Raw genomic sequence first — 11153 nt, forward strand, 5'->3', positions numbered from 1 at the left:
AAAAGAAAATCTGTTTACAGTTCTGTTTCATATGGGTGCTGAGAGAGGTATCCATACATAGATCTCTTCATGTTGCTCTCAAAGTGCACCAAATTGATGCTTTCATCTTCAATATTTAAAAACAAATCTTCCCGGGGGAGCATCCCCCCGGACCCCCCTAGAGGAGGTGAGGACCTAGAGGAGGTGAGGACCCCCTAGAGGAGGTGAGGTCCGCCGTCCACTTTACCCCTGCCTATATGCCGTGAGCTGATTATGGAGCCTTCATTGTAACAGTAATTCAGATGCAATTAGCCTATATAAAAGGCTTCAAATTGGAAGCACTAGGCTTGTTTGAGACAAGCGAGACCTGCGCAGACCTGCGCAATTTCGATCAACGTCTTGCTCATGCGTTGCATGATGGTTAGTCATTTTGTCCGACTTGCTCTGGAGGCCCGCCTACATGAGACGTTGAAATCTCGCGGGACAAAGACGCCCGCAGCCTTGAGAGCGAGGTGCGGCGAGGCGGCGCAGCTGCGGAAGCGAAATGCTTGATGGGAAACGACTCGCTGGTATCTCGAGCTGAGCGCTCATTGGTGGTTTTTACCACGTGCTGCTGATGAAACTCTCCAATTGGCTCGGCAAAAGTTTGTTGTTGTTTTGTGTAAGTTTTACGTCGCCACATCCATTCGCATTTTTTATCATTGTTCCACAATATTTATCATCATTAAATTAATATCCATATATTTTATACTATACTTGCACTGCTTACCGTTTTCATACTTTATATATCTTAGCATATTCATACACACTGTTCATACTGCTCTCAGGCTGCTGTGTATATCTAGTGTATTCATACCCCTCACTATTTATTCATCATTCAATTCATTCTATATTTTATTCTGTAGATTGTGTACATTACTTTTCACTTTACTGCTTGTTGCACCTGGTTAGAAGCTAAACTGCATTTCGTTGTCTCAGTACCTGTAATATGTGCAATAACAATAAAGTTGAATCTAATCTGGAGCAGGAACAAATGTATTTACTTAGTACATATCTGACATTAACGATTAAACACATGTGTGCATTCTGAAGAAGAAGAAGAAGAAGAAGAAGAAGAAGAAGAAGAAGAAGAAGAAGAAGAAGAAGAAGAAGAAGAAGAAGAAGAAGAAGAAGAAGAAGAAGAAGAAGAAGAAGAAGAAGAAGAAGAAGAAGAAGAACGGCTACTCTCGTCTACTTTCGTCTACTTTCGAGGCGAGCCGCAACGCGTCTCAAACAAGCCTACTGTCTGGGCCGTCTTTTTCACTCAATTCTGCAATAGGTAGGCTAGATCTCGCCTTTCACCTAGGCCGAGGTCGGTGATCTTGGGCTTAAAAAGGTTGGTGACCACTGCTCTAGAGTTATAACTGGTGTGACTATAGCACATTATATATTATTATGTAAAGTAGAAACATTTGCCCAGTATTTTTAAATTGTATATTATATTCTAGATGCCTTGTGCTTTACTTAAAGGTGGGGTAATTGACTTCAGAAACACTTTTTGTTATATTCCATGGAATGCTCTTAACATCCCAGTAATTAATATATTAAATGCTTTGAGAATAAATCATGGAACGAATACATTAAAAAAATGCAGCTATGGAAGCCGTGGCGCTGTAAAAAGCATGACCAATTATTTTAGCCGGCGGCTAAAATAACTGGATGGCCTACCTGCCTGTCAGCCTTCCATCTCGTGCAAAAACTTATCTCGTGCCCTCATTGGTCATGTGCGCGTTCGTGTGTGTTGGAGGAGGGGCTCTGTAAGGAAGTCTGAAGGAAGGGGCAGATTTTATTTCGGCTGCCTACTTTCAAATTCTAGCGCACTCGAGCTGGTAGTTTCTCCATTCTTACATACCCTACCTTTAATGGGCATAATTCAGCCTGACATTTGTGATATCTTTGGAAACTTTCAGATTTCACTACAATTTAAATCAAAGTTTGCCGTCTTCAAATGTGTTTGTAATGACGCCAATGTATCAATCAAACATTTGAAGATGGCACATATAGCTCTCAGAACTTTAATAGGCCTTTCTCTGTACTTTTTAGCAATAACAATTATTTTGAGATGCATTTTTATTTTTAAACTTGAAATGAGCTTACTTCTTACACATGTCTGTTCCCCTTGTCAAACCTCCTTCTGTTGATATTCATGATCAGTTTCTAACTCCAATAAGTGCACTTTGAACTTAGATATGAGGTCAGCCTGAGTATATTCATTACCATAACAGAGAGGCTCTCTGTGTTAAAAACTATAATCACTTTGCCGTGACTTGCAGAATCTTCTGAAAACCATTAACACAGTGTTTGATAACGTCCTCGAGTTCCCTCCCCACACACTCTGTGTTAGCAGATTAACTACCCACCGATTAATTAACACAATTACCTCTGTGTGTGCCAATCGGTGTCTTATCAACCTTTGTCAGGCCTTCAACTGTAAATTAATTAATATCCCCTCTCTTGTCATTTCTTAATTACCTAAGTTCCAGCAGGAATGATGGGAAAGGCCTGTGTCAGCGGCTCTGTTTTGTGCTCATGCTTATAATGACTTTGCTGTGAGCTCATTGGTTCATTAGACAGGATATGAAAACATGCTGATGAGAGGTGATCAGGAGATGACATGATGTATAAAGAGGCTCTTCAGACGAGGGGTTAAATTGAAGCAGCACTCCTTAATCTTTCTGTTTTTCCTGCTGAAGGTGACACTGGACTTTGTGTAGAGCTGGATGTTCTGATAAATAACTCTCAGTTTATCAAATAACACCCTAAACTTTGATCTCAGCCTTATTTGAGTGTTTAAAAAAGATGCAATTGACATTAAATCATTAAAGAGACAGCAGCAATTCAAATAAGCTTTTTATTATTCATCAGCTTTGAGGGTGGATCAAACTGCTCCGGTCTGCTTGATGTTAACTTGCTGTTCACTGTCAACAAAAACACCCAACACGAGTTCATGAACAGCAATAAAATGTACTATTTATACAGAATATATTACATTTTACATTTCAATCATTTCATTAAGTCTTCATGCAAACTTTTTTAATTGACTTTAACATAAAACATTCCAAAACAATCTCATAATACCGACCAGCTGTTCAGTACCTTTAAGGCAACAAGACCTTAAAGTGCTCAGAATTTGTGTAATGTGATCTGCTGGATTTATTTGCATTTAAAATCAGGTTAGGGATAAAGCATATTAAGACAAAAGGGTTACACTTTTGATGGCAGAACCTCTAAAATGCTCACTCAATTTCTTATCTGGGAAAAAAAACTGTCACTTGCACAAATAAACCTATGAATAGTCTATGAAATCCTTCTATACATTCTATAGATGTTTCATTAACCCGTCAACTATCGATTTTTTGTTTGTTTTATATACCCCCTGTCTTACCTGCTGAGGCTTGGCACAGCAATGGAAGCGCACGTCATTGAGAGTGGAGTCATCCAGGCCATACTGGTACTTCTCCATCTTGGTCTCGATGCCACAGATTCCTCCGTCACCACACTCCTCGCTCCAGGAGCCGTACACTCCCCAGTCCAGGCCCATGCCCTCCAGCAGAGGGTTGCTGCTGCAGCGGAACTTGATGTTGTTGATAGCCGTGTCGTCACCAAACAGACCCTGATGGGGCTGCACGCGGATCTGGAAAGATGTGAGCATGCCCTTGGGGCAGTACTGGGGAGGTGACCAGTCACCAAAGCTGGGCAGGAGAGGAGAAATACAAGAGAAGGATCAGGGGAACAAATCAGGAAGAGATCCAATTTGAAGACTGGAAACTCTGGAAGAGATTGGATACATTTACAAACGTGGTTTTGGAATCCTGGAAAAAAAAAAACGCTTTTTATTTCCACTGTGAACATGATGGGTAACTGCCAGCTGCAGATGACTGTATTTATTACATTTCTATTTCTATTTAAACTTTGTAATCCTACTTTACCCCAGTCATTGATCCTTATATTGGTTTTTTCTTTTTTCTTGGTATGTTAGAAGAATATAACAGTTTGCTGGATTATGTATAATTAAGGTGGTGATTTATTTTTCCTTTGTAAATATCTTTGTAATGTGTTTTAATGTGAGACATCTAGACCAAAATCTATAAACTAACAATGTATTAACACAACTGCAGATTTGATTTAACCTTAAACTCCTCATTAATCACATGTATGATTGCTGCCGAACCATGAACATTTCTAGTTACTCACTAGCCAGTATGGGATTCGATAGAGTACACGAAGCTTCGGTTCTCGTCTTGGGCGCAGATGAGGCGGATCCCATTCAGAGCGGTGTCATCCGCAACGTACTGATTAGACTCCACCTGAGGAAACAGAAACAGTTCCCAGAACATCTCTTGATAAGCCTGCTTGTTTAGGTGAAACAGCTGCCAGATCTGGTGAAAAACTTCATGTCAGGTAAAGGTGTAGATTATTTGGTAGTCTATGTAGAGACGTGTGGGTTAGTATCTGTTTACAGTGCAACTTAGCCACTTAGAATTGTTTCTGTACACAGGTTCACAGACATAAACAATGAAATAATTGTTATAGATGTTTCATCAGCTCTGTTATTATTAATGCGTTTTCTATTTTTGAAACATCAGATATTTTTTCCCTTAAAGGATAGGTTCACATTAAGTATTAACCTTAAATCTATTTGTAGATGTCCATTGGTATTTTTATGCTGTGTTTATCATCTTGTTCTTGCTGTGAAGGGATCTTTTCTTAATGTAACGCCAATAAGAGATAGGCAGACAACATCCATTGTCCTTTTGTCCTTTTAGATGTTCTCTCTTTGACCTCAGCCTGTTGTGTCCCTCAGTTTCTTTCTTTGACTTTCTACTGTTGGTTAAATGCAGTAAAATATGAGTCCTATCAGAGTGTCTTTACCCTGAGACTGAAGCCAACAGCAAAGAACTTTTCAGGACACATCTCGGACCAGGTCCAGTATCCAAATCTCTCTCCGTTGGGCACCGTGAGCAGGGACCTGTACTGTCTGTCGGTGAAGGCCATGCCAGCTCGCTGCAGGAAGTTCTTCTCCTCACAAAACCCACTGGACAACACAGCCAGCATGGCCACGATGGTGGAAAGACTTGCCATATTGACAGCAATGATTCAGTGTTTCAGTCTGAAATGCCAACTAACAAGTACCGAGGGGTCGGGCTCAAAGCTCTTATAGCTTCCCAGTGATTTCTAAAATAGACCACTCGTATCAGGTTGAATCATTTACAGGGTGGCGTGGGATTGAACAGCTGGTGTTGGAGAAAGAAGTTTAGTTCAACGAGGCTCTCTGCTGGGCTTCAAGGAATTCATTCACCTCTTACATTTCGACAAGCAGTGAATTCAATAGGAATTTGACATTAAAACGCTACCTTTACAAAAGTGATCCCTGGGTAACGTTCAGCAGCAACGGAACCTTTTTGTCACAATCTGTCTGTGTTGTGTTTTGTCTTTTTCTGTCTTTGGTTTCATGTTTTATTTTTGAAATGTCTTCACCCCCTGTCTTGCCTGTTGCTGTCTGTCTGTTTTCCCTCCTACCTAATTACCCGATTGTGTTCACCTGGTGCCCCTGTGTTTTCTCCTCCCTCCTCACCTGTGTCTTGTTTGTGTGATTAGTCTTGTGTGTATTTAAGTTCTCGTTTTTCTGTCTGTCTTTGTTGGTTCATTGTTTGTCGTTGACTGTGTTCATGAGGTAGTGAGGTAGTGAGGTAGTTTGTTCCTTAAACCTTGAAATAAAGGTATTTTCTGTTTATTCTGCATTTGGGTCCTGCCTGCTTCACTCACCCTAACAGAATGAACCAATCAGAAATAGACCCAGCTAGTGATGGCGAGATGAAGCCTTATGAAGCTTTCCAGCCAATTGGTTCGCAAAAGGGTTCATCTCATGAGGCTTCATCATGGGCTTCATTTGAACACAAACCCCCTGTTGGTCAAAGTGTGTAAAACAGGCAGATTGGACATCTCAACAGTGTGCTCTATCTCATACCGAGTTCCCATTGAGTAAAGCCTTAGAATAACTCTAAACAACGAACATTAAATCATATTTTCATGTTAACAATATTGTTTTTATTCCAGTTGAATGATTGTGATTGAAAAGCCTAAGGAGGCTGGTAAACATTGCAAAGAGGGATTTGTATTCCTTTATAATATTCATAAACTTAACCATATTGTAGCATGAGAAAGGCTAAACCATATAAAAGAATACATTTATTAACTACATTATCTCATTTAGCTGTAGCTTTATAAACAACAAAAAAGACATATTGTTCAGTCATTGAACCAGGGACCCTGCGGTCATGAGTCAACTGCTTTCCAGCTGAGCCACAAACGATATTTATTCATGTATTTATTCATGTTTTATTCCTACATTTATTTATGCTTGTATCTATTTATACTTATCAAATCAAGTTTTATTTATATAGCACATTTATAAACGATTTTTGGACGAGCCAAAGTGCTGTACATATAATAAAAAATAGCCTACAGTAGAGACACTTTACAGCTAATACAATAGCACAGATTGTTCAGAATATCAGTATGAGAAAAAAAAGAAAAAGAAAGTCCTGCCTGCTTCATACACTTTTACACTTTAAAAAAGTCTTGTAATTGATGTTGCAATGACTGTTGTCCAAATATTCATAGCTTGAGTGCAGTAACAGTAAATAAAAGATTATTAGAAAGGTTTATTTTGTCTTGCAGGGATACATGCAGATATCAGACCTTATCTGACCTGAGAAATCAATTTTCAAAGAATCAAAGAAAACAACCTTATTCTGGGTTTCGGTATACATTGACACTTATTGACACTTTTCACACATAATACTCTCTGGGTTTGTCAGCAACACTCTACAAAAAGGTTGTCCTGTGGTTCATTGTTAATTTTAAAATATTGATTCAAGCAGCTTTAAATCAGATTGTATTTGCAGTGTGGAAGTGTCCAGAAGTGTTTTAAACAGCGTTAAGATCCTCAAATGATTATACAGTAAGACAAAACTTCAAAAAACTAAAATAGCTAGATTAATAAATGTAATTCTATACTATTCATTAATAATATATGTTCTGTCATATAGTAGAGTGGCTTTTAGAGTGTACCAAGTGAACACAGGAAGTTGTCCCCGTGTTTTTGCAAGTATACGTTTGGTTTTCAAAGAGAAGATTCTATTTTTTGAATGTATTAATAATGATACAAATAGTCTATCCAGTTATTTATGTGTTTCAGAAACACACATCCAACAGACACAGAAGATATGTCAAGTACAAGACGCTGAGTGTTATTTCAAGGTGTGCCGCACCTTTTTCGAATTGACAGGTCTGACATATTTATAGAATTATCATAAACAAATGTTGGAGCAATTCATGGCACCTTTATTTCTAAGGACAATATGTCAGATTAGTCCTTGGTTGATTAAAAGGATAATGGAGGAACTCTGCCATTTTCAGTTATAAACAATTGCGTGTCATCTTCCCACATGTATTGTTTATCCTCCTCCTTCTTGTATACTGAAGATGTCAGAAGTTTTAATTCTTTATATTGCAACAAAGTGCAGTTTTTCAGGAGAACTTTATTACGTGTTTCTTTGTTACAAACTCTTTCATAATCCTTAGGGAGGACTTGGAGATCTTTGTCCTTGTCTGCTTAGTGGGCTGAAGTCAAACCTAACACATGAAAAGAGAGGGTTATGAAACCTAACAACGACACAAGATTTAACTGTCTAACAAGGAACAAAATTAACAAGGCACAGAAGAAAAGCAAAGGGTTTCATAATACGAACACTAACGCCAACACACCTCGTTTTCCAAGTCAGTTGTCAGTTGCTCCACCTGGAAGCCGATAAAGAAGAAGAGGATCCCCACACTCTTCTTTATGTGTTTAGAAATGTCTAAATGAAACAATGACCGTAATCACTTTTAGTAACTTATCCTAGGCCAGGAATCAAGCACTGTAAAGTTTAAGGAAGCTAAAGTTAGCCCCATCTAAGAGCCAATACATTTTCAGAGTGAGAGGTGTGCTTTTCGTCATGGAAAATGTTTTATTGAACATATAGCAACACACAGCTGTGGGTAAGGATAAGATGTGTGAAATGTGCCAGGAAACACCACCCTATTGCAGTTAACATCTGATGAAGCGTTTGCTGAAGATCAATAACAACCTTTTCCCGTATTCACCTTTATTCATTTGGTAATTCTCCAGCCTTTGCTTTCCCATACTATCACACTGTTCCTCCTTTCATTAAAAAATCTCACTTGTCAGCTGTTCAATGCAGCTCTTAAAACTTCTGTCACCCAGACTGAGTATGTCATGGTTTTGGCAGTAGATATTTCGACTCAAAAGCAAGGCTCAGGGAAAGAGCAGGTAAAGAAGTCGCCAACAGGCCGTCAATCATCAAAGGCAAACAAATCCAAAAAGGGGGAGCGGGGAAAAGAACAGGCAGGCAGCCAAACAAAAACAGCAGCTGGAACACTACGGCTTCACGGGGCACACGACAACCTGGCAGGGAGTGGGTGCTACCTGGCTGGCGTTAAGGACTAACGTTGGTGTGAGTAGTGAAGAATGAATGGATGAGAAGTAGGTGAGCCGATGGGTGTGGAGGTCAGGTGATGCTGAAATATATGAACGACCACAAGTAACATACATTGTACATGGGGGGAATGTCTGAGGCTGAAGGGAGTTAAAAGGTGCAAGACAACTAACCAACTGCTCACCATCACAGCTATCATGCTGTGTTCATGTTAGAGTTATCATAATTATTAGATTCCTAAATGTATATATTTATGTCATGGTGAACTCTTTTGAAACTGGAATAGGCTGTAATGACATCAGATATCAACTACATAGATATCATGGACAAAATAATTCACAATAACAATATTATCACAACTTTTAGAGAAAAATAGCTTTGTTCATTACAGATGTTGTCTCTTTTTTGGAAATTCATTCAACTCATTTGGCTGTATGGCATTGAAAAAGGTGATGAAGCAAGTGAAACATGGTGAGTAAAAAGTAACATTACTCAGTTTTTACGTTTGTGGTCTATCACCTCCTGAGTATATTTTCTCCTCCGGACTAATCCTTACCACCCTCCACCTCCAGGTGTGCCACGCCTGCAGCTCGCCCTCTCCCCCCCGGTAAGAGCTCAGGTTAGAGTGAAGCTATATCTATATATATATATACTAGTCCCTGTTGGCCAGGATATCTGTAGATGACACATCTGTGGTGACCTCGACCTGTCTCTCAGCCAGATCACCCTCTCTTCCTGAGGAAATAACCCACAACTGGAGGCACTGGAGTGTAGAAGTGATTAGAGAAAAAAATTAGCCGAATGACCTACTGGGTGTCGAGCGAGTAACGGGCTAAACAGTTTTCTTTAAGCCATTTAATTAAAGAATAGGGGAGAACAATTGTTTCCTTTTCCAATAAAGCTAATTAAGCCAATAAAGTGGCAATGTTGAGACTTTAATATCCTGCTTTAAAACCTCCTTCGGTGGAAACAAAGAATAGGAATCTGAAATAATAATAATAATTTGAGTTATCAAGAGCCCAAGTGCTCAAAGACGCTTTCGGAGATTACAAAATAACAAAACAACATTTAACACTAGGACACAACACTAATCACATATTGAAAGCCAGTCTAAAAAGGTACGTTGTTCTCAATGTTTTGAAGCAGGTAAGGTCTACTCTACTGTAATCAGAGCCCTCTCACCTGAGCTCCGACACACACACACACACACGAGCGGGACATCCTCCTCAACCTGTCCGCAATAAAGAGGACGGTTACCTGAACCGTAGCGTCCAGCTAGCTTAGCGATAAATACACACATCGTTGTATTCTCCTCCCCCTGTCGGCCCTAAAAGCTTCAGATGGTAGATACCTGAGCTCCATAGCGTCCCGCTAATGTGAAACACACACACACACAGCGTTAGCGGGACATTCTCCTCCCCCTGTCGGCACTAAAAGCTTCAGAGGGCGGATAGCTGGGCTCCGTAGCATCCAGCTAGCTTAGCGATAAATACACACAGCGTTGTATTCTCCTCCCCCTTTCGGCCCTACAAGCTTCAGATGGTGGATACCTGAGCTGGGCTCCGTAACGTCCCACTAGCTTAGCCGCTAGCTAAAGGTAAACATAGATGGGTACATACTATAGAATATGAATAAATCGTCACCGATGTAGAGGATATATTTTTTTATTCACTTTGAACTCGGCCAAATGGAGTTTAATGCTTTGGGATTTAAGTTAGGCCACATAGTACGTGCATGGGTTTGAAAGTATAACGTGCTAGCCTGCTGTAATAGGCCTACATCGTATAGTCAGGCATACATTTATGAGAGATTTAACAATGGCCAATTATATTTCTTAAATAATATGTAGCCTATTCCCAGAGCATAATTCATGGGGCAACAAAGTGAGGTGTAAAATGTGTTTTAATATCATAAATGTTACGCCAGCAAACTTCTTGTACGGACTTCGGCAGTAGTGAAGACTCACTGAACGAATTAAGTACAAAGACGAATCGTTCGCGAACGTGCAAATCACCAGAAGTCGTTCGCGAACCGGTGAACGAATCTTTCAAGTGAACTGAATCAAAAGATTCGTGTCCCCGAAGGGATTCGGAATTCCCATCACTACAACGAAGGATCACTTCTTCTTCTTCAAGGAAGGGAAGGTTTCGCAGTACGCAGTCTACTGTCCCGCAGCTGCTGCCTCTTTGTTGGACTCCGGTACTGCACCTTACTCACGAGACGTTGTAAACAAAAAATGGGTGGGGGGCGAACGCAGTAACCACTCCGCCAACGCCACAGTCACCCCCGTCGTGCGGGCCGGATGAGAATGTCTGGAAGTGGCCCGCGGGCCGCCAGTTGGTGGTCACTGGTCTACATGTACGTTTTCTGTCCAGTGTGCTCTTTCCAAGCCATGGCTACTTTCCAACACGAGTCATACATGGTGAAAAGCATATGGTTTTATACCATGTCTGTGATGTTGTCACCATACTCTCAGTCAGATATCACCTGATATACATAGCCACCTGTACAGAGAGATCTGTAATGGCAGACAAATGTGGCTATACAATCATTTGTGGATTAGATGAAACCAGTGTGACTCTTTACTGGCTGTTACTGTACGGAGGAGTGTTGTGATTTTTACTTTTATTTGCA

General features: G+C 40.2%; 1 protein-coding gene and 1 long non-coding RNA gene across 3 annotated transcripts; one reads left to right on the forward strand and one right to left on the reverse strand.

The window, feature by feature from the left end:
- The first annotated feature begins 1301 nt into the window (after positions 1-1301).
- On the forward strand, positions 1302-4130 carry LOC117543195. The gene is made up of 2 exons (XR_004568535.1): positions 1302-1354; positions 3423-4130. It is a non-coding gene; the product is annotated as an uncharacterized LOC117543195 (long non-coding RNA).
- LOC117543194 (vitelline membrane outer layer protein 1 homolog) lies at positions 2853-5155 on the reverse strand. Of its 2 annotated transcripts, XM_034211313.1 has the most exons (4): positions 4891-5154; positions 4213-4325; positions 3404-3710; positions 2853-2936 (listed from the first exon to the last, which is right to left on the reverse strand). In XM_034211313.1, exons 1-4 carry the CDS (start codon positions 5098-5100, stop codon positions 2934-2936), a joined length of 633 nt encoding a protein of 210 aa, XP_034067204.1. In that variant the 5' UTR covers positions 5101-5154; the 3' UTR covers positions 2853-2933. The 2 variants fall into 2 exon arrangements, with proteins under 2 accessions (XP_034067204.1, XP_034067203.1); XM_034211312.1 differs by lacking the exon at positions 2853-2936 and having other exon boundaries at positions 3336-3710; positions 4891-5155.
- Positions 5156-11153: the final 5998 nt, after the last annotated feature.

This window comes from Gymnodraco acuticeps, unplaced genomic scaffold (assembly GCF_902827175.1).
Source record: "Gymnodraco acuticeps unplaced genomic scaffold, fGymAcu1.1, whole genome shotgun sequence".
Classification (NCBI taxonomy): domain Eukaryota; kingdom Metazoa; phylum Chordata; class Actinopteri; order Perciformes; family Bathydraconidae; genus Gymnodraco; species Gymnodraco acuticeps.

Bases quoted from the DNA above. Each gene is read 5' to 3' on its own strand.
- LOC117543194 (XM_034211312.1), bottom strand. From the start codon at position 5,100: ATGGCAAGTCTTTCCACCATCGTGGCCATGCTGGCTGTGTTGTCCAGT. The intron at 4,326-4,890 runs GTAAAGACACTC...CTGTTTCCTCAG, and splicing joins CTGTTGGCTTCAGTCTCAGG to GTGGAGTCTAATCAGTACGT. The intron at 3,711-4,212 runs GTGAGTAACTAG...TCTCCTGCCCAG, and splicing joins ATCGAATCCCATACTGGCTA to CTTTGGTGACTGGTCACCTC.